A 21776-nucleotide genomic window follows, 5' to 3' on the forward strand; every position below is an offset into this window, starting at 1 on the left:
AAATCTCACATATATAAGTGAGATATTTTGGAAATAAAAAAAGGAGAAGAAATTTAGTAAACCCTAGTTTTAGTAGTAGTACTCCTTAGGCTTTGAATTATTTAATCACAACATAATCCTTTTATTGTTCTATCATTGGTGCTTTCATTCACGTTCTACATGCCTCCCACACCAGCCTCCAAAGACCTGGAAGAGGTCATCAACAACATCCAAGCACAACTCACGAGGATCCAAAACCAGCTAGAGGACCACTATAGAAGATAATCTATCCTAGAGGCAAAGAATGATCACCTTCATTCTACCTTCACGTCCCTCCTGGATCATTCTAAGAATAAACTCCCACCCCTGAACCACCAAAACAACCCCCACTCCACTCAATCCCACGCCCACCATCAACAACCTCCGCGCACACTAGGTCGCTCGCCACAACAGCGCCTACGCCCCAACCGCTACGCCGCCTAGTGATGTCAGCCTCCGCGCACACTAGGTCGCTCGTCACAACAACACCCGCGCCCCAAACGTTGCGTCGCCTGGTGCCGCCAACCTCTGCGCACACTAGGTCGATCACCACAACAGCGCCCGCGCCCCAACCGCTACGCTGCCCAGTACCGCCAACCTCCGCACACACTAGGTCGTACGCTGCAATAGCGCCAGCACCCTAGTCGCCGCTGCGCCGCTCAATGTCACCTGCAACACCCTCTGTCGTATCCATTAGAGCACCAAAGATTGTTTCTTCCGAAAAAAAGAGTAAAGAAAAGCAAAGCAACATCAACAACATTAACGAATGAGCATCTCCACCCAAGCCCTCTCTTGCTAAACCTAATTCCCAAGCGACACTGTCCACTCCAAACCCTAATCAACAAAAGGGACACCAAAACCCTAATACGCAAATCAAGGGGCACCCAAACCAACCCTAGCAAGCCCAAAATGCCCCTGTGCCCCATTTTCCTGCTGCACCCCCGCGACTCAATTTTTTTGTTGCACCCAAACGACGCAATTTATTTATGTACCCTGCATCTTTACTAAAACCCGACAGCTTCTTCCTGCACCTCCATGATTTCTTCGGGCACCTCCATAAAGTTTAAAAATACCAAAATTATCCTTCAGTAAAAAGATAAAAATAAAAATATTGTGTCTGCTAGTGAGAAAAAGGAAGTTACTTCATGTGGTGGGGTGCATCGCTGGAGCTTGAGTGGTGGTGGTCCTTGAAGTGGTGTTGGAGGTGGTGCTGAAGGTGGTGCTTGAGAAGGTGGTTCAGGTGGTGCATGGTGGTAGGTAGCAGCGGTGGTAGGTGGTGTTGGCATTGGCACCGCTGGTGAGGTACATTCTCATTCTCATTCTCATTCTTCTGCCTTAAATAAATATTTCCGCATTAGTTAATCCGGTGGATCCACGGATAACATAATCCGGTGCTTAAGTAAAGCATTTCGGATTAGATAACTGTTGTGCATACCGGATCTGGAACTTGCCAAAGTCATATTTCTGGATTCTATAATCCAGTACCAAATGAACTATGGATTACGCAATCCGGAAGTGATTTTAGAACTTTCAATATGTCTTACGTATTACGTAGTCCGGTACTCATTTTGCTATATGAATTTCAATTACGCATTACACAATTCGGAAGACATTTGGAACATCAAACATGACTTACGAATTACATAATCCGGTAGTCATTTTGCTGCAAAAATTTTGACTTATGGATTACACAATCAGGAAGTCACCTGAAATGACTTATGGATTATACAATCCGGAAGTCATGTTTATGTTGTCAATTACAAAATCTTATGCTATTTTTGTTTTGCATATGTGAATTTATGGAAATTATAATAAAATGAAAATTTATGTTTTATGAATGAAGCTGTAAGTATGGAAGAATTAATGAATTATGTGCATCAACATGGATTGTTTGAAGGGGACTATGGTATCCATTTTACAACAGATGAGGTGAATAAAATTTCATTTCATTTATGTTTATTGCATTATAATTTGAAGAAGTGATTTTGTAATATTGTTAGAATAACTTTGTGTAGGTGTTTCCTTTGCGAGAAGACTTACTTGAATGGGTCCGTAGGGTTGGTTATGGACTTGGTTTTGTTATTGTCATTATTAGGTCTGACATAGCAAATGGTAAGCAAGGGAGAAAGACATATGTCTTGTTAGGCTGTGAAAGGGGGGGTAGTTACAAAAAGTATAAAGATGGTTTGGAGGTTAGTGTAACTGGTACTCGAAAATGTGAATGTCCCTTTAAATTGCGAGGTTGGAAAGGGTCAAGGTTGGGTACTTAAGGTAATATGTGGTACTCATAATCATGATTTGTATGATACCTTAGTTGGTCATCCATATGCAGGCAGATTAAAAACGAATGAACATTCAATGCTTGTTGATATGACTAAAAGCATGGTTAAGTCAGGTAACATTCTACGTACTTTGAAGGAGAATAATGAGGATAATATGACAACAATAAAGCAAATATACAATGCAAGATACTCGTACAAGAGATCAGTTAGAGGACCAAGAACTGAATTACAACAGTTAATGATGTTGTTAGACCGTGACAACTATCTTCACTGGAGTACGTGTCATGAGTCTTCAAATATTGTTAGTGATATTTTTTGGACTCATCCTGATGCTGTGAAACTCTTGAATGCATTTAACATTGTATTCTTAATGGATACAACTTACAAAACAAACAAATATCGATTGCCTTTGCTTGAGATTGTTGGTGTAACTTGTACAGGTTTGTCCTTTTTTGCTGGTTTTGCATTCTTATCTAGCGATAAAGAAAAGAACTTCATATGGGCATTACAAAAATTTAGAGGGTCACTTTTGACATCGCATGTGGGGCCTGAAGTCATTGTTTGTGATAGAGATCTTGCTTTGATGAATGCCATCAATATTGTGTTTCCTAAAACAAGAAATCTTCTTTGTCGGTTTCACATCAATAAGAATGTTAAAGCAAAGTGTAAAATGTTGGTAGATTCTGTCGAGGCTTGGGAAGTTGTGATGGATTCATGGAAGACTATCATTGACTGTACAGAGATTGGTAAATTTGATGAGTTTGTTAAAAATTTTGAAACTATTTGTTCACTGTGGCCATTACTTTTTGAATATGTGAAGAACACTTGGATTATTCCGCACAAAGAAAAGTTTGTCTAGTGTTGGACAAATTTGTTAATGCATTTGGGAAATACAACATCAAACAGGTATATGAATGTCTTTACTTTGTTTAGAACGTGCATAACGTGTAATTGTTTTATTATGTTTTATACTTATACAGGGTTGAATAAGCTCATTGGTCTTTGAAACGAATATTACAAAATAGCATGAGAGACCTGTGCTCGTGTTGGGATGCTATCAAGCATGTTATTATACTTCAACATAACGAGATTAAGGCATCATTTCAAATGAGTCTACATGTGATAGGACACACATTCAATGTGCAATTGTATAAAATGTTGGTTGGCTCTATATCTAAACATGCTTTAATTCTCATTACTGAAGAGTTTGATCGGGTCAATGATGTGGGGTTTGATAGTGAACGATGTGGATGTGTACTCAGACAGACTCACGGATTACCATGTGCTTGTCAGTTAGCCAGGTATGCTATGGGTGTCATTCCTCTTAATGAAGTTCATGTTATGTGGACGAGACTGAGTTTTTCAGGTTTATCTGAATGTGATTCATCATCTCAATTGTCATTCATCAAGAATGGGATGTGATTCTGTCCCAGTTCGACGAAATTGATATTTGTGGCAAAGTGACAATTAAAAACAAGTTTCGTGAAATTGCCTATCCGGACATTACAACATTATGTGCACCATTTAATGTAGTTAAGACAAAAGGATCTCAAAAGAGTCAAGGAAATAAATTTCAGAGGTCTACAAAAAACGCACTCCTTCATATTTTGAGCATGTAGATCGCATCCATTTTGTAAATGATAGTTCATCATCTTTGAAGACTTGTAAGGGAAAGGTTAAGGTGATGACCAACACCAATGCAATTCCCATGCTTGATCAATTTCATCCGAAATGTCACCCTTATATTTTGGATGTAATGGATGTTAAAGCTTATGGACATTGTGGGTTTCGTGCTATTGCCTCATTGTTGGGGATGGGTGAAGAGTCATGGCCACTCATCAGAATGGATTTATTCAAAGAAATATCTCAGTGGCGTGAAGAATACGCAACATTGTTAGGTGGTCATCAACGAGTAGAAGATATCAAGAGGTCCTTACTAGTGGATGAGTTGTCAGTGGTAAGTGCATATTCATAAGACTCATGTGCATTGATTAATAGAACTTGTATGCAATCTAATTTCATTATTGCATTTTGCAGGCTAGTGTTGAAAAATGGATGACAATTCCAGGTATGGGGTACTTAATAGCAAGCAGATACAATATTATCTTAATTTGTTTGTCATTGAAACAAAATATTACTATTTTTTCATTGCATACTGCACCCCCTACCGATGCTAGTCTACACTGATTACTATGTATTGGTCATGTGTATGATTCACACTTTGTGCAGGTAAGGTTATTACTCAACACATTATATATATATATATATATATATATATATATATATATATATATATATTCCTTTGTTGCTAATTTCCATTTGTGGTGCAGGTAAAATTGCTTGATGATTGTCCCATACCTACCGCTGACATTTTATGGTGTACACATTGTTACCCAGAGGCAAGGTTATGGTCATCATATTACATTGCTCGGATGCAATCTTTTACCCAATTAATCAGTATTAGCCCGACATATGTGAACCTTGGAGACGATTGATGTAAACATAATTTATTATGTCGGTTTCTGATGCATAATTTATTACTTAAGTTCTGATTCATAATTTATTACTTCAATTTCGATTCATAATTTATTCGCATTTATGTCAGATAAAAAATAAAATAACAAACACTATAACATAAATTAATTAAATCATATTGTACACATACAAAGTTACTATCATTACAATCATGTAATAAAAATAATATCAACGACGTCCACGAACATTACGTGATCGTCTCGTGTAGACTGCCCCGTCATCTGTCACACTCCGGGCCAACTGCAGCACTGCCTCCGTACTCTCATATGCGTCAGTGCCTTCAGTGACCTGACGACAATCTATCATGCGCTGGAGGATACCGACAATGTGCCTAAATATACACTGCACCAATTTCAAAATAAATTAAACTTGTTAAATATATTGTTTAATCACATAAAAATAAAAATAAAACTTACCGCATGTGCACGCTCATATTGAGACGAATGACCTGCCTGCTCAGCATTTGGACTACGAAGGCGACGACGTGGTACAACACTAGGTCGATCTCCAAGTTCACCTCTGCGAATGTATGGGTGTGATACCGTCCTAAACCAAGACATGTACTCAGGAACACATGCAGATGGACTAGAAGCAACTCTCAAACCTGTCACCACGTGGTGATCAAACTACAACCACCTTTGATCAATGACATGTGCACCAGGAGCCTCAGCCGCCATCGGTGATGATGGAATGCTCTGCTCGTACCCAAATTGGCGCAAAACACGCTCGGGCATATGTCTATGTGATAAGCTTCCCAATCGCAAGTGACCCAAGAATAAATAAATGGTCTCAAATGGTCTGCTCAATCTATGGTCCTCATACGGAGTCCAGATGATGTCATGGTGTGTGACCCCATCCAACTGCACCCGCACATCACCAACTGCGCAAATCTGATGGGCAACGATATACCGTGCTGCCCGCGGGTGTACATCGTCATATGAGGGATTAATATCCCTTCTTCCCATGCCCGAGAAGTGCTCATAAATCCATGCCTACGTAATTCAATCATATTAATTATAAAATATTTAATACAAAACATTATGGAATGTAACATGTGATTGCTAATTATTTGTATGGTTTCATACCTGAACCAGTGTCGCATAACTGGCCAACTGCTTCGTGTTAAAATAAGATGCATCCCCCAAGTGCTCATATAGATATGTAAGTGTTGCTGCTCCCCATGCATATCCATGACACATATGTAGATTGCTGAATAACAATAAGTACGATATAGATACATAGGTGGCACTTTTATCTGCAAAAATAGTGCATCCAAGCAGATGCAACAAGTAAGCCCTGGCAGCACACTCCCAAGCCTCTTGAGCGCAACATTCCTCATATATATCTCGAAGCCAACTCAATCGTATGTGGACGCATCGACACTGCCTCATCGCAGCCTTCCCTCGAGTCTCATCCACCCCTAGTAACTCAGCTAAAATTGTTGCAGTTCCGTTGTACTCTAAGGGCACATATGTTGGGAATTGACCCAAAATGGGGAGGTGTAAAAGAGATGACACATCATCAAGTGTGATGGTCATCTCACCTACGAGAAGGTAGAAGGAGTTTGTCTCCCGATGCCACCTTTCGACAAAGGCTGAAATCAATCCCTTGTCACCCACTTCATAACTTATATTGCACAAACTAAACAATCCGGAATTTTGTACAAGTAGCTCAATATTAGCATGAGGCATCCCAAATTTACGTAATTTCCTACCGTGAGACACCAATTTAAGTTCTCCCCGATCCTAATATAAATTTTGTATATATTAAATATAATTAAATAAATTTAAACAATAATTAATAAAGATAATTTAATTGAAAGTTTTTTCGTTCTTACCTCACCCTCCCAAAGCTTAACAGCAACATGGTCAGCAAAATTTACCAGTAAAGACACATCAGAAGGTCCTCCAGGAAACCCTTCTCCCTGGTCTACTTGGTCATCATTCTGTAATCCTTGTTCATTGTCATTATCAATATGAACATCATCACCAATCCTTTCCTCGACACCACCTCGGTCTCTTATACGGACGGATGTCGTCGGTCTTCTGCGATCATGATCCTGAGATCCACCACCTCTAGTTTTAGCCATATCTATCCACAACACAATTTAAATTTCAATTATTTACAAATAATAAATAATATAATCATGAATTTGTTTACATAATATAAAATTTAAAAAAAGTTTTTAACAAGTGGGTTGGAAACTAAATACATAACAAAAACGCAAAATCACCAAAATGCAAACTTTGTAAGAACACTACCGAATTACATAATCCGAAACACACACAATGTAAACCTAAACCGGATTACGTAATCCAAAATTACTAAAATACCTAAACCGGATTACCTAATTCGGAATTACTTAAATAACCTAAACCGGATTAAGTAATCCGGTATTACTTTACATTCTCAACTATACCGGATTACATAATCTGGTGCATATTATGAAAAAATGCAGAGTACTGGATTACACAACAAACGAATTACAATACCAGATTACACAACAGCAAGTTTCAAAAGCAATGCAAAATCTGGAAAATTCAACTTACTAACCTGTGAAGAGGGCACTTTGGATGTGTGAGTGATAGAGAATGTGGGGTTTAGAGAGATCTGAGAGATCAAGAGAAAAAAACCTTCGAATGGGGGTGTGGAGCGGCGCCGCTGGAAGGAATAGAAAGAAAAGGCACGAAAGTGAAAGTGAAGATTAGGTAGGTTAAAGGTTAAAAGTATATTAACCTATTATTTTAATTTTTTAATATTTTTACTGAAGGGTATATTAGTAAATGTACTTTTAGTATGGGGGTGGGAGAAGAAGTCATGGAGGTGCAGGAAGAAGCTGTCCTAAAACCCTCTACCCCACAACTAAACAAATGCTCAAACGGTCCAACCCAAGCCCAAGAAGCACCAACGACCGAATTGCACTTAAGACTCCACTTTGAGGACAAAGTGTTTTCTAGGGTAAGTAATGTTAGGATTAAATCTCACATATATAAGTGAGATATTCTGGAAATAAAAAGAGGAGAAAAAATTTAGTAAACCCTAGTTTTAGTAGTAGTACTCCTTAGGCTTAGAATTAGTTAATCACAGTATAACCCTTTTACTGTTATATCAACTTGTCTTAATTACTGTGGGAAAATCAGGTTTAGGGTTACTCATATTTTCTGTGAAGGGTATGTGTGTGTTGATAAGTTCGCTAATTTAGGATTTATTCATAGAAAATCATTTCATTTATATAATAGGTTTCCATCTAGTATGTTCTTAGAATTCTTTATGAATAGGTATAGTCTACTTATGTATCGTTTTTGTTAACATATGGATTTTGGTCTAGTCCCTCCATATTGTTTTTTGTATTTTTTTTCTTTTTTAATAATATTTTTTTCATGTGATGACAGATGATTGTTGTTAGTTGAGGTATTAGTCTAACTGAGATGTCAAGTTACATAGTGATACATAACATGAAAACTTTTATATATAAAAAAAACTAGTTCCTTACAAGTTTAGTAATTAATAGAACTCCTAAATAATTTATAATAATATATTTAGGTGTATACATAATTTTAAATGAATAATCTTATTAATAAATTAAGCTACCTAGTCTATTATTTTACTACAAAAAATGATAAAAACCGATATATATATATATATACATATATATATATATATATACATATATACATATATATACATATATATATATATGTATATATATATATTAGCTCACAAATATTAACATTTTACGAATTTTATGACTCCATTTTTTTTCTGATATTTTACTATAGTATTTTTTTTATAAAAATTACACTTAATTTATTGATTTTGTAAATATGTAATAAAATGATTACGTTTCTATAAAAAAACGTCATATTATATATATACATATATATATATATATATATATTAAATAACATCGTTTTAATATTACAATAAAATAAAATATGTAAAAAACTTATGTGATGAATGTAAAAATAAAAAATTAAGTGAAAAATGTGAAAGTGGATAATAAATTTATAAATTAATGCTAATTGATTAATAAAATAACATAAATATAATTTTAAAAGTGATTTATGGGAGAAGAACATTGATGGAGAAATTCCAATAGGCTTATGATGGGTTTAGTGGGAAATTCCAATGTATCTCTAGTGGAAAATGCTTAATATGATTCTTCGACGTCGAATATGATAAATTACATCCATTCATTGATTGCAATTTTTTTTACAATAAAATCACTTCATAGAAATTTATTTTAAAAATACAAAATAATTAGTCATTATATTAACTATTTTAGATATTATTTTAGAAATTAAAAAATATTAACATTTAAAATAATTTTTATTATTAATAAATAATTTTTAAATTATATTTAGTTAGTTACCAAAATTTTAACTATCACCTTAAAATTTAATTAGTTGGTAACTAAAATTTTGATTACTAATTTATATATCAATTTAAAAATTAGTTTATAAATTTTATTAATAATAGAAATTTCTTTATATATCAATATTTGTGTAGTCTTTAAATTAGTATATAATTTAATTAATATAAGAACTAATTATTTTCTTTTTCTAATATTAATTTTTATTTAATAATTTTTTTATAGTAATAATAAGATACATAAAAATATTTTATAATTTTTTGTAATAATGGAAAATAAAATTACATATTTTTAGATATATTTTATTAAGATATATTTTATTTAAAAAAGTATTATGATAAGCACAATATCATAAACATACATGTATTCATCCACATATTTTTGTTAAAACTACCCTCGTACCCTACTAATAACAATAGATGCATTCAACTTTTAGATATGACCAACACCAAATAAAGTTCTACCATATTGAAAAACGGGTTCACTTTACACATCTTCTACATGTCATGCTTTCATAAGTATAATTTTTTTATATGCAAAGAATTAAGATGAATTAAAGGATATTTCAGGGTATCCAACCCATATAAAAAACCAATTTTTGAACTTTTGGCTTAGAACATAATAAAGCTATCCTAAAACTCCTAAAAAAAATCAACCTTTACATTTAAAAAAAATAAAATTAATATTTCAACCTACAAAAATTCAGCCTACAAAAAATCATTAAAAAAAATCAAATTAATATTTCAACTTAGAAAAAATCAACCTACAAAAAATCAAGCTTTCATAAGTATAATGTTTCACATCAAATTATGATTAGATAAAATTGATATTTTAATATGCATATTTTATATTATAAAAAAATTATTAAATAAAAATAAATTTTAAAAAATATTTAGTTACTATATTAATCAAATTAGATATTATTTAAAAAAAAATTTATTACTTAAAATATTTATTAATAATAGAAATTACTTTAGACAGTAATAATTAATTAGTTATCCAGATTTTAATTGTTACATGATTACTGCTAATTTTTATATAATTAATTTTTTTAATAATTTTTAGAAAATATAAAAATAAAATTATGATTAAAATTAATAAGAATAAATATATGTGAATTCTTACATGTTACATTTGTAATGAATAATTTAAATTGTATTATATAGCCAATTTTAATTATTAATATTTTATTTAAAACTTATTGAAATTAAATTTAGATATAAAGATAAAAATATGAAAGATTAGGTGGGTAAATAAAGAAGTAAATAATATTTTAATAATAAATATTGATTATATACCAACATAGTGACAAGCATTAGTTCATTATATATTTAATCATTAAATTGATTTTTTATAAGATATGATATTAAATTATTTTCTATATAATATGATCATTGAATTGATTTTCATATATGATCACTAAATTAATTTTTATATAGTCACTAAATTGGTCTTTATAAATGGTCTCATAAAAATAGTCAATGAACTGATTTCTATATAACAGGTTAACTAATTTAAGTTCTATATAATTGATGGAAAATTTGTTTTCATAATCTAAATTTATTTTTAACATTAATTACAAGATTTTATAGCTACTAACTAAGATTAGATTTTAAATTAGATTTTAATTGAATTAGTAAGTTTTTTTTTATCAACAATAAAGAATCAATAAATATGAACTACTTTAGGGCTAGTCCAGTCCTTATACAAAAAGTTTGTATTAATCTTCCCTAACAGCCAGAAACACTTCCAGCGGCCAACAGACCAACTCTCCTGTCAAAAACCTCAAAAACCAACAAAAATAGAAACCCGCAAGGTACAATATCAAGAAACCAACCTCGTACACACCAAATGGTCCATACACCAGTCAGAGTAAGAGGACGAAACAAAACATGACTTGGAAGTAATCCAAGACCAAACCTTTACTTGAATTAACGCAAACAATTCAAACTCATCAACCACACCCCTATTAAATATGACATTGTTCTTGTGTTTTCAAATTTCACTTACTACTCCATCCCAAATTGCTCCCCAGACTTCATGAATTGAATCAGAAATATTGCACATCCTAAACTATAAAAAAATTAACAAAGGATCATTATGAAACACGGTCGTCGCTCCAAGCCAAGCAAAGCATTGACTCCACACAAGCCAAGCTAATCTGCATTCGAAAAATAAGTGATGGCAAGACTTCTCCTCTAACTCGCACAAACTACACAAAGGACTTTCGATTGTAATCCCACGTCTTTCCAAATTGACCCCAGTAGCAATCTTATTCTCCAAACCCTCCAAGCAGTGATCAATGCAGAAGACAAAGCTTTACACCTCCAAAACTTATTGTATGCATAAGACTTCTCCCCTTCTTGATCCCTCCTTAAAGAAACATAGGAAGAGTTAACCGTATATGTTTGAAACTTCCCAACCTTCCAAACCCAACTATCCTCCTCTTCCAAATCCAACCCCAACCCTTGCATAACTTGGAAAAAATGACTCACCATAGGCTTCTCCCATTCGAAGAAACTCCTTCGCCATGCTAAATGCCAAACCCAAACACCATTAGTCCAGACTCCAAGCTCAACCACCTTAGTAGTTTTGGATGAGCTCAGTGAGAACAACCTCGAGAAGACTCTCTTCAAAGCACCACAACTCAACCAATTGTCCTCCTAGAAGGAAACTTCCCTTCCATCACCAATCTTCCACTTGAAAGCATCTTCAAAATTCCTTCCCCAACCTTCCGAAGACCACACCTCCTTCAAATATTTCCACCAAAGAGATCCCCTACAATTTTTCCCTCCCTCTCTCAAACTTCTCCAACCTCCATATTTATCTTCAAGAATCTCCTTCCATAGACCACCCTTAACCAATCCCATCCCCCAAATCCACTTCCCTAGCAAAGCTGTGTTAAAAACCTTCAAATCAATGATTCCAAGACCCCCAGCCTTGCGGGGCTCACAAACCTTTTTGCAAGAAGCCCAAGCAATCTTTCTTCCGTCAAAACCCCACCCCCAAAGCACATTCCTTTGAATCCTTACTAACTCGTTTGCCACCACTAAGGGCATTTTGAATAAAGACATATAAAATAGCGGGATAAAAGAAAGTATTGACTTAATTAGACAAATCCTCCCAGCCAACGACAAAAACTTGCCTTTCCACCTACACAACCTAGTCTTAAGTCTCGCTACCATCCCACCCCAAAACGCTCATCTCTTGCGGCACCCCCCAACCGGTATACCCAAGTAGACGAAAGGAGTTACCATCACATCACAATTAAGAATCACCGCAAAACGCTGGAGCAGTAACTGATCAATCCCCAGCCCACCTATTCTGCTCTTCAAAAAAAATTCACTTTAAGCTCAGAAGAAAGTTCAAAACAATGCAAAATCGCCTTGATACAGAAGACACTTTTAGTGTTGGCTTCACAAATAAATAAAGTATTGTTAGCGTACTATAACATGTTTACCTTCATTTTCGCCCTTCCAATTTCCAAGCTATCTAACAAATTTTTCTCTACTGCCATCCTTGACACACTTGCCAAACCTTATGCCGCAATAAGAAACAAAAATGGAGCTAACAAATCACCTTGACGAAGCTCCTTCTTTGGGAAAAACTCCTTAGTTGGGCTACCATTCACTAACACCAACACAAAAACATATTCTAAGCAACACTTTATCCAATGAATCCATTTGCCACATAAACCTAACCTTTCTAACATATAGAATTTGTAAGTAATTTTAGTATTTTAGAGAATAATAATTTGATTTTTAAATACATTTTTTATTTTAGTTTTATTATACTTAAAACTACATATTATGAGGTGGTTCCATTAATAATCAATGAAAAAATAATTGATAAAAACTCATTTTTTAGAAGTTAAAAAGGTTTCTTTAGGAAATTTCCATATTAATGTTGGATTAATCTTAGTGAAATTATTTTTTATTGAATGGTTACTAATAAACTCTTTCTACAGCTATATAAAATTAATGAACACTAAGGTAACATCAAAATTCTATGCTCTTCATTACAGTTGAATTCAGTCCTAAATAGGAGTTCTATGGGCCAAATGGGCCTTACATTATTTCATAATATTTCTAATAACACCTGGTTTATTACATAATGTAATCTTCCATCCATTTGGTTTTAGTAATATGACATTTAGGCCTATTGTTGTTGGGCCAAGTTGTAACACATTCACCGGTTCAAGCACTTTGTCCTCAAAGTGAGTGGTTGGATTGCTTTGGGTCGAAGGGCAGTTATTGGGCTAGGAATGAGGATGTATGGGTGAACATTGGGTTGGCTTGTTTGTGCACTATTTTGGAAGGTTGGAGAATTGTTAGGTGTGAGGTGTTGGGGTTGGGAATCTTTAGGTGAGTGAATTAATGGTGGGTTTGAAAATTTTACAGAGTTAGGTGGGCGCATTAACTACGGGTTTGAAAGTGCTTTAGGTGAGTGAAGTGGTGCAGAGTTAGGTGGGGGCATTAATTTCTCATTTGAAAGGGCTTTAGAGTTAGGTGAGTGAAGTGGTTGGTCATTTGAAAGTCTTTGAGGGTTATGTGAGTGACTTAATTGCGGATTCAAAGGATTTTGAAAGTTAGTATCCACGTGAGAGGGTGGGTTAAGTTCAGTGGCTACATGGGTTCCTTTGAAAACACGGAGGAGGGATACATGGAGTACTGGGTGTACTCGTGAGGTGGCTAGTAAACGGAGTTCGTAGGCCACAACATGCGGCGAAGCACTTGGTAAGTACCCGAGTAACGAAAGCCGAGCTTCGAACATGGACGAAGTTCCACCGACTGTTAGCGGTAAGGTTGAAGACATATCCATACCCAATCATCTAGGTTAAAAGAGCGTTCGGATCGGTGACGGTTGGCCTTGTTGCACATTCATTGACGTGTTCGGCGAAGGGTTTGTTTGAGGGCATGGAGAACCAGCGTGCATTGGTGCAACAAATCTGCAATGGTGGTGCCTGAGTGTGGACTGTGTAACAGATCTAAGGTGGTGGGAGGTTGTCTTCCATACAAAGAATGGAACGAAGAGGTGCCAATGGTGGAATGATATGTCGTATTGTGCAAAAGTTCCACCAGATGGAGATATTGGAACCAACTGTGAGGGTGATCACCAACAAAGCATTGTAGGTAGGCTTCCAAACTTCGATTAAGGACTTCTGTTTGTTCGTCTGTTTGCGGATGGTAAACGGAACTAAATTTTAATGTTGTGCCTTGTGCCTTGCATAGGTGTTTCCAAAATGTACTGACAAATAAGGGATCTGGATTTGAGATAATGGTTTTTGGCAGTCCATGAAGACGAAAAATCTCTACTGAGAATCACTTGGCGAGTTGCTGGGCATTGAATTGTGTGGGTAGTGCCACAAAGTGAGCATACTTCGTGAGGCGGTCACGAAGGACCCATATCACAGAGTGACTTACTAAGGCTAGTAAGTGTGTTATAAAATCCATTAATAAATCTTCCCACACTTGATCTGGTAATGGGAGTGGTTGGAGTAACCCTTGGGGGATTTGTTGGCAGATACTTGTTGCGTTGACACGTGGGACATTGTTGAACGTAGTTCTTGACATCTCTAGTCCACCCCAACCTGTAGAATGCAACAACAGTTGATGAATTTCTATGACAAGTGCACCGCCTTGTCAAAAGTAATAATTTGTGCTTAAGGACGGATATCGATTCCACAAGGAACAGTTGAATTATCAAGTACAAAAATCACTAAATATAAAACAGAACAATAAAAAGTGTGTTGGCAATGATCAATAAGAAAACAGACAAAGAATTAGTTGTTTCAAATTGGAAAAATAGGGATTAGGTTTCATCTTTCTCACTCTCATGTATTTTGATTAGCATATTAATATTAAGTTCTTTGATTGAAATTGATGTCTGTAGAAAATTCATTTATATCGATTTCTCGCATATAAAATTCTTAAGAATGTTTCCTAAATATCAATTTTTCGCATATTTATAAAAAAAACTTAGAATCACACTCAGACGTTAATGGAAATTGACATTTCAAGTCTATTTCTAGCACTCAAATATGTTAAGTATTGTTGTTTAGGTCAAAACCCTAAAAATACCTTTTAGTCAGATTTAAAATTCTCAAACTATCACAACTATTTAGAAGCAAAACAACAATACCAATAATCAATCAAGAACAAAATATTATATCATATTTAGATATCACCTCAATACATAAGAGTTCGAACAAATTACTCCCAATCCCAAATGGTAGAATTAGCCACGCATACTTCTAACACCTTCCATTCTCCCAACTGGTTACAAATCACTCAATGGTGTTTTCCTATCAATCTGGCACACTAGGGTTATGCCTATAGGTCCCTATTTAACCTAATTTGCTAGGGTTAGGTGATTTCTTGTGTTGCACTCATGGGTTTAATGATAAAAACATAAAAATAGCCCAATTAATCTGACGCATTCTCGCCGTTGAGTTGGACTTTTTTTTCTCTCTTTTGTGCATTTTGGGCCTTCCATCTTTCTCCTTTTAGCATATATCATTCTTCTTTAGTCCAAATCTCCATTCTTCTCGAGAAACCTGCAATTAACACCAAATTTGGGAATAAAATGCTCTTATTCAATTAAAGATCATAAAAAATGTAAAAAAGGTCTAAATTCATAAATTAGGGATTATTTTATATGGAAATTAGCAATTAATACTCATAAGTGCCTATATTTTAATATGAAATATTACAGAAATTAGGCATTTATCAGCACTGCGAGCAAGAGTGGGTTTAATGTTGGAATTACCAGCTGCGGCCGTTTCATGCAATTCTTGGAGGATGCAATTTCTGAAATTGTTGGTAGTAGGAAGAAAAACTTGTTGGCCAAAGAAAAGTAGACCCTGATGGACCGAGAAGAGACTGAGGTTTTGTGTATCTTTAGTGCAAGTGTCAACTAATTTTGTGCTTTCTATGGTGGAGTAAAATTTTTGTAACTCTTCAAACAACAATGGTATTGGTGATGATAATGCGAGCAACATTGAAGGTGTACCTGTGTCTTGGCGTGAGAGAGCATCCGCAACGACATTTTGTTTACCAGGTCGATATAGTATTTGGAAGTTATATCCCTGTAACTTTGATGTCCATTTTTGTTGTTCTGGTGTTTGGATTGTTTGGGACTGAAGTGTATTTAAACTTTTTTTGGTCTGTGATTATTTTGAAGTGTTGGCCTAACAAGTACTAACACCATTTCTTAACTGCTTCTGTGATTGCATACATCTCTCAGACATACACTAATGATGCTTTGAGCCTTGGACACATCTTCTTGATGAAGAAGGATAGCGGGTGCCCTTTATGGCTGAGCACGACCCGCACGGCTACTACAGACACGTTTGTCTCCACAACAAATGGCAGGGAGAAATTCAATAGGTGTAATGTAGGAACTTGAGATATTTATAATTTTAATTCTGCAAAGGCCTCCTGAGCCGAGACACTCCATGTAATTTTTTGGTTATGCAACAAATCAGTGAGAGGAGCGGCGTGAGTGGCATAGTGATAAACAAACTTTCTATAAAATCCTGTGAGATCGAGGAAACCCCGCAATTCCGTGAGTGAACGTGGTCGAGGCCAATTGTGTATGGAAATAATTTTTTTTTTAGATAAGATGCTACTCCTTTAGCCGAAATGATATGACCCAAATAAATGACTTGAGAAGTGGCAAAACTGCACTTAGTTAACTTAGCAAAAAATTTCTTAGTGTGTAAAACTTCTAAGATAATTTGTAAGTGCACAATATGTTCCTTCAAATTGGGACTATAAATCAAAATACCATAAAAAAAACCTATGACAAACCGTCGTAAATAAGGTCTGAGAAGGCCATTCATGGCTGCCTGAAAAGTGGAGGATGCATTAGTCAAGCCAAAAGGCATGACTAAATATTCATAATGTCCATCAGTGGTTTTAAAAGTTGATTTGTGAGTATCCTGAGGGATGAGTAAAATTTGATGATACCCTGAGTATAAATCTATCTTAGTGAAAACTGTAGTTGAGCCTAGTTCATCGAGCAATTCATCGAAGGTAGGAATGGGGAAGCGGTCATGGATGATGGTTGCATTTAAGGCTCTGTAATCAACACAAAAGTGCCAAGTACCATCTTGTTTTTTGTGAGGAGCACTGGGGAAGAGAAAGAGCTTGTGTTGGGTTTGATGATACCCTCTTGAAGCATTTCAGAGATGATTTGAGTTATAACTTCCTTGTGGGAGTAGGGATAGCGATAGGGTTTAACATTAATGGGTGGGGTATGAGGGAGAAGGGGTATGTGGTGGTCATGTGGTCTAGGTGGTGGTAGACCTCAAGGTTTTTGAAAGATTATTTTGTTTTGTAGGAGAATGGGCTGAATGGGAAAAGGAAGGGAATATAATGGAGATGAAAGGTTTTGTAGGTTAGAGTCCAAGGACATTGGTGGAATTGGGTTGTTGTTAATTGAAAGCAGGTGAAAGGATGCAATGGAGTTGGTGGATAGGTATTGACAAAATTGGTGGTAGGTGGTTGAAGTTGCGGTAGATAGAGTGGCAACTTGTAGGGTGATTTGTTGGTTTTGGTGGGTGAAACCATTCAATAGGTCCGAGAGTGTGCAACCATTCAATACCCAAAACTACATATGCTCCTTGAATAAGTAATAAGTAGAAAGGAACGGTGAATGTAGAAGTTTGAAGAGAGATATCCACCAAGGGACATATACCTTGACATTGTATGAAGGCACCATTGCCTACCATCACTGATAAGAGAGGCTTGGTGTAATGGGTAGGTGGAGGTGGTGAGCAATGCGAGGCTGGAGAATGTTGTGGGAGCTACCTGAATCTATGAGAACAATGGCAGGAAGGTTGTGGATTAGGTCAATGAATTTTAGAGTTTTGGGAGATATGTTGCCCGTGAGGGCTTGGGGTGATAAATGAAAATGGATGGTGTTTGGGCATTTGGTGTTTGCAGGTGCATTGTCTATGGTTTCTAAGGCTGGGTCAGAGGCATCTAAAAGATGTAGAAAACGAGAAGTGGTGCATCTATGCCCCGGGGTAAATTTCTCATCACAGTTGTAACATAAACCTAGGGCACGACATTCTTGCAATTGGTTTGGTGTGAGGCGTTTATTGGGAAAGGGATGATTTATGTGAGGGTTAATAGTGGATTTGTTGCTAGCCAATATGGGGAAGTTGGTGGTAGGATGGGTTGTTTGGGGGGTAAAAAAACGTTGGGGTCTAGGTTTGGAGTCGTGATGTTTGTCCTAAATGAGTTTGGCTAGACCAATGGCTTGAGAGTCTGAATATGGGTAGAGGATAGAGAGTTCTCTGCAAATTTTAGGTTGGAGCCCCAAAATAAAGCAATTAAGTATAATATTAGGGCAGAGTCCAACTATGCAATTACATAATTTCTCAAACCGGGATTGATAATTTGTTACCGTGGTGATTTGCTGGAGTTTGAATAATTTTGCTTGGTGGTTAGTGTAGGTGGACGGTCCAAAACGTAGTTCCAAGGCTCGACAAAGACGTCCAGTCTGTGATAAGGTTGTTTTGATGCAAGCATTTAAACCAGCTGAGAGCCTCTCCCTTCATGTGGAAAGCTACCATAGAAACCCTTTGTTAAGGTGGAATTTGATAAAAAGCAAAATATTGGTCTGCTTGGAAGATCCAATCTAGAGGTTCAGGGCTTTCAAAGAAGGCTGGCTGCAACTTGGGTGGCCGGATACTGGGAGGGGGTTATTAGTGATAGCTTGTTGGTTACCATTGTAATGGGTGTCGCTAGGGGGGTGACCCGTGTTTCCATTGTGGTTTGTGGAGGGGATTTGATTCATGAGAAAAGTGAGGGTGGATTGAATAAAATCATTATGTGCCTCCATGGCTGCTAGGCAGGTGTGATTGTCCTCCATTTGGACCTGAATACATTGCAGACGTTCTTGAATGGACTGTAGAATTTCTTCTACTAAAGACGATGATGTAGTTGATGATGTACATACAACTTGTAAAGACCACAGGGAAGGAATTTACATATGAACATTCAACCCACTATGGTAATAAATTTAGAAACATTTTTCATAATATGAATTTAGAATTTTATGTATTTGTTTTTTATGATTTTCTTTCGATGCAGATTAACTAATGTTTGTTACCTAATTTTTTAACACAAATATGGCTGGCGATTAAACTTCAATCAGACCTCGATCCGGACGAGCCAGTAGAGGACCTACTAGATTCAAGTGTCTCTCATTGAGACGTGCTGCTGGTGAGAAGACACCTATTGACATTGATGTCAACACTGGAGTGGCTTTTGGTCCTAATGCTGAGACATTTAATAGCTATCTTGGAGTTGTTTCTCGTGAGAGACTCTCCATTTTGATTAATTAATGGGATGAAGTGTTAGAGGTCGATCAGATGATGCTCTGGGAGGATGTTCGGGTAAGCTTGCATGATTTTTGTTATCATATAATGCTTTTTAATATTCATTGATCAAATTTAGTTTGATGATATTATTTTGCAGTCAAATTTTGAAATCCCTAATGTGGAACCGCTTCGATCAAAAATCATATCCAATATCAGAATTAAATTCCGTCAGTTTTAGTCAACATTGACGAAGAAATATATTTTTGAAGTATAATGGCGAAAATCCTTGTTTAAAGTACAAACATACTGATGAAGAGACATGACATCTTTTTGTTCAAAGTCGTGAATGCGAAGCGTGGAAGGTAAGCGAAGTTACTTAACTATTTTTATTTATATAACATTAATAACGTAATATTATTTAATTAACTTTGTTTAATTCATTTATGATAGGATTGTCAGAAGAAAGCTCAAGACATAGCATTAAAGAATGTTACCCAGCACGTACTGTTTCATTTGGGGTATCGAAAGTTTGAGCAATCACTGATGGTGGAAAAGGAGCAATCCAGATAGGGGATTGAGTCTGAGATTGATACAGGGGTCACTTCACCTCTATCACCACCTTGCCGCCACGGAAAATGAAAGATGACCCAAATTAAAAAGTCGGGTGCATTTAGTTTTGAGCAATCACGGATAGTTTCAGAAAAAATTGTAAGTTATTTTTATCCTCTTTTGCATTTATTTTAAAGCATTAATTATATTAAAAACTTATATGATTTTGGTCTCTTGCAGGATTCCTTGGTTGAGCAAAGCTCCCAAGGTATTTTTGTACCTAAAGCAATTGGACGACTTGAGCACTGTGGTCGTGCAGCTGGAAAAAAGGGTTGGAATTAAACTATATTTCGGAGCTGCACCACGACACTCATCCTCTTCCCCCGCCACACAGACCAAAGCAGAAATGACGAATAAGATACGTCCATAATTAATGGAGGAGATGAGAAAGGAGGCCGAACCGATGTAGCTAGAGTTGCGACAGGAGTTTCTATCGTAACAAATTTGTGCTGACCCGGCTAAGGCACTTGTTAGTCCCGCTCCCAAGAGCACAAAGGGGAGTTGTGTGGATCCTACAACATCAGAGGAGGATATCATTGGCCAACCGAGCCAATGTGAGCTACTGGTAGAATTTATGTATTTGTCTGGCTGAGTTATAATTGCATATGTCAATTTAGATGGGAATCAACATTAAACAGAATGTACTAAAAAAAATAACCATCTACAAGGGCGACTATTTACCATACCTGCCTTCTTAGATGCAGCGCAAAGATTTATAAGGGCGACTATGGTAAATAGTTGCCTTCTTATATGCTTCAGAATGGTTTATAAGGATGGTTATGGTAAAAACTGCCCTATTTGTTTGAATGCGTACAACTTATAAGGGCGGCTTTTACCATGGCCGCTCTCTTTGTCTGAATCTAAGAAGGCGGCTAAGTAGTCGCCTTCTTCTCTGTTGGACATAAGACTACATGTACATCAAAGGTGACTAGAAAGTCGTTGTTTTATAATAAAAATAGTCGTCGTTTTTAAGCCTTTATGCACCACTGTTCACACATTTGTGTGTTTTTTTATATAAAAAAACGTATAAATATGGGAGTATTTGAATTATCTCAAGTCTCTTACAAAAAAAATACATTTGTGTGTAATATATGATTATTTGTGAAATGAAATTTCTTTAAATAGTGAAGTTTTGATTTACATATCCGAGATAGTGTACAATAATCACACAAACTTTAAGGCTAAGGTCGATGAGCTTGGAAAGTGAACTAATGGTGTATGGACTTAGAAATTGGTTTGGAGGAGGAACTGATATGATTGGAAACTTAACCAGCTAAACATTATGATGCATGTTCTATCAGAAATACAACTAATCAAAGATATTGAAGACTAGTCAAAATGGAGGAATGGTAAATCAACTCTTATTATGTAAGCTTTGCCTATAAATTAATGCATAACACTTACCTAGGAGAGGAAGTTTGTTTTCTTCAATAGTTTTTGGAAAAGAAAATCTCTCCATCAACAAAATTTTGTTTGTGGAGGGTTCTCGTTACCTACCAAAGATCAACCAGAGTATATCAACACATCAAAATCTAAAAGAACATAAAACATGAACAAACCAACAAGCACAAATCTCCAACAAATAGAAGAACTTAAAAGACCCTTCTTTACAACTAACACAACAACC

General features: G+C 35.8%; 2 protein-coding genes across 2 annotated transcripts; one reads left to right on the forward strand and one right to left on the reverse strand.

The window, feature by feature from the left end:
- The first annotated feature begins 1869 nt into the window (after positions 1-1869).
- Positions 1870-4795, forward strand: LOC137813502 (uncharacterized). The gene is made up of 8 exons (XM_068615795.1): positions 1870-1947; positions 2034-2130; positions 2351-3046; positions 3505-3601; positions 3945-4257; positions 4338-4368; positions 4530-4534; positions 4631-4795. The coding sequence occupies exons 1-8, from the start codon at positions 1870-1872 to the stop codon at positions 4793-4795; spliced, it is 1482 nt and encodes a 493-aa protein (XP_068471896.1).
- A 208-nt stretch (positions 4796-5003) lies between these two features.
- LOC137813507 (protein MAIN-LIKE 1-like) lies at positions 5004-6226 on the reverse strand. The gene is made up of 4 exons (XM_068615810.1): positions 5921-6226; positions 5472-5827; positions 5252-5381; positions 5004-5177 (listed from the first exon to the last, which is right to left on the reverse strand). The coding sequence occupies exons 1-4, from the start codon at positions 6224-6226 to the stop codon at positions 5004-5006; spliced, it is 966 nt and encodes a 321-aa protein (XP_068471911.1).
- Between the last annotated feature and the right edge of the window lie 15550 nt (positions 6227-21776).

Source organism: Phaseolus vulgaris, chromosome 10 (assembly GCF_000499845.2).
Source record: "Phaseolus vulgaris cultivar G19833 chromosome 10, P. vulgaris v2.0, whole genome shotgun sequence".
NCBI lineage: Eukaryota > Viridiplantae > Streptophyta > Magnoliopsida > Fabales > Fabaceae > Phaseolus > Phaseolus vulgaris.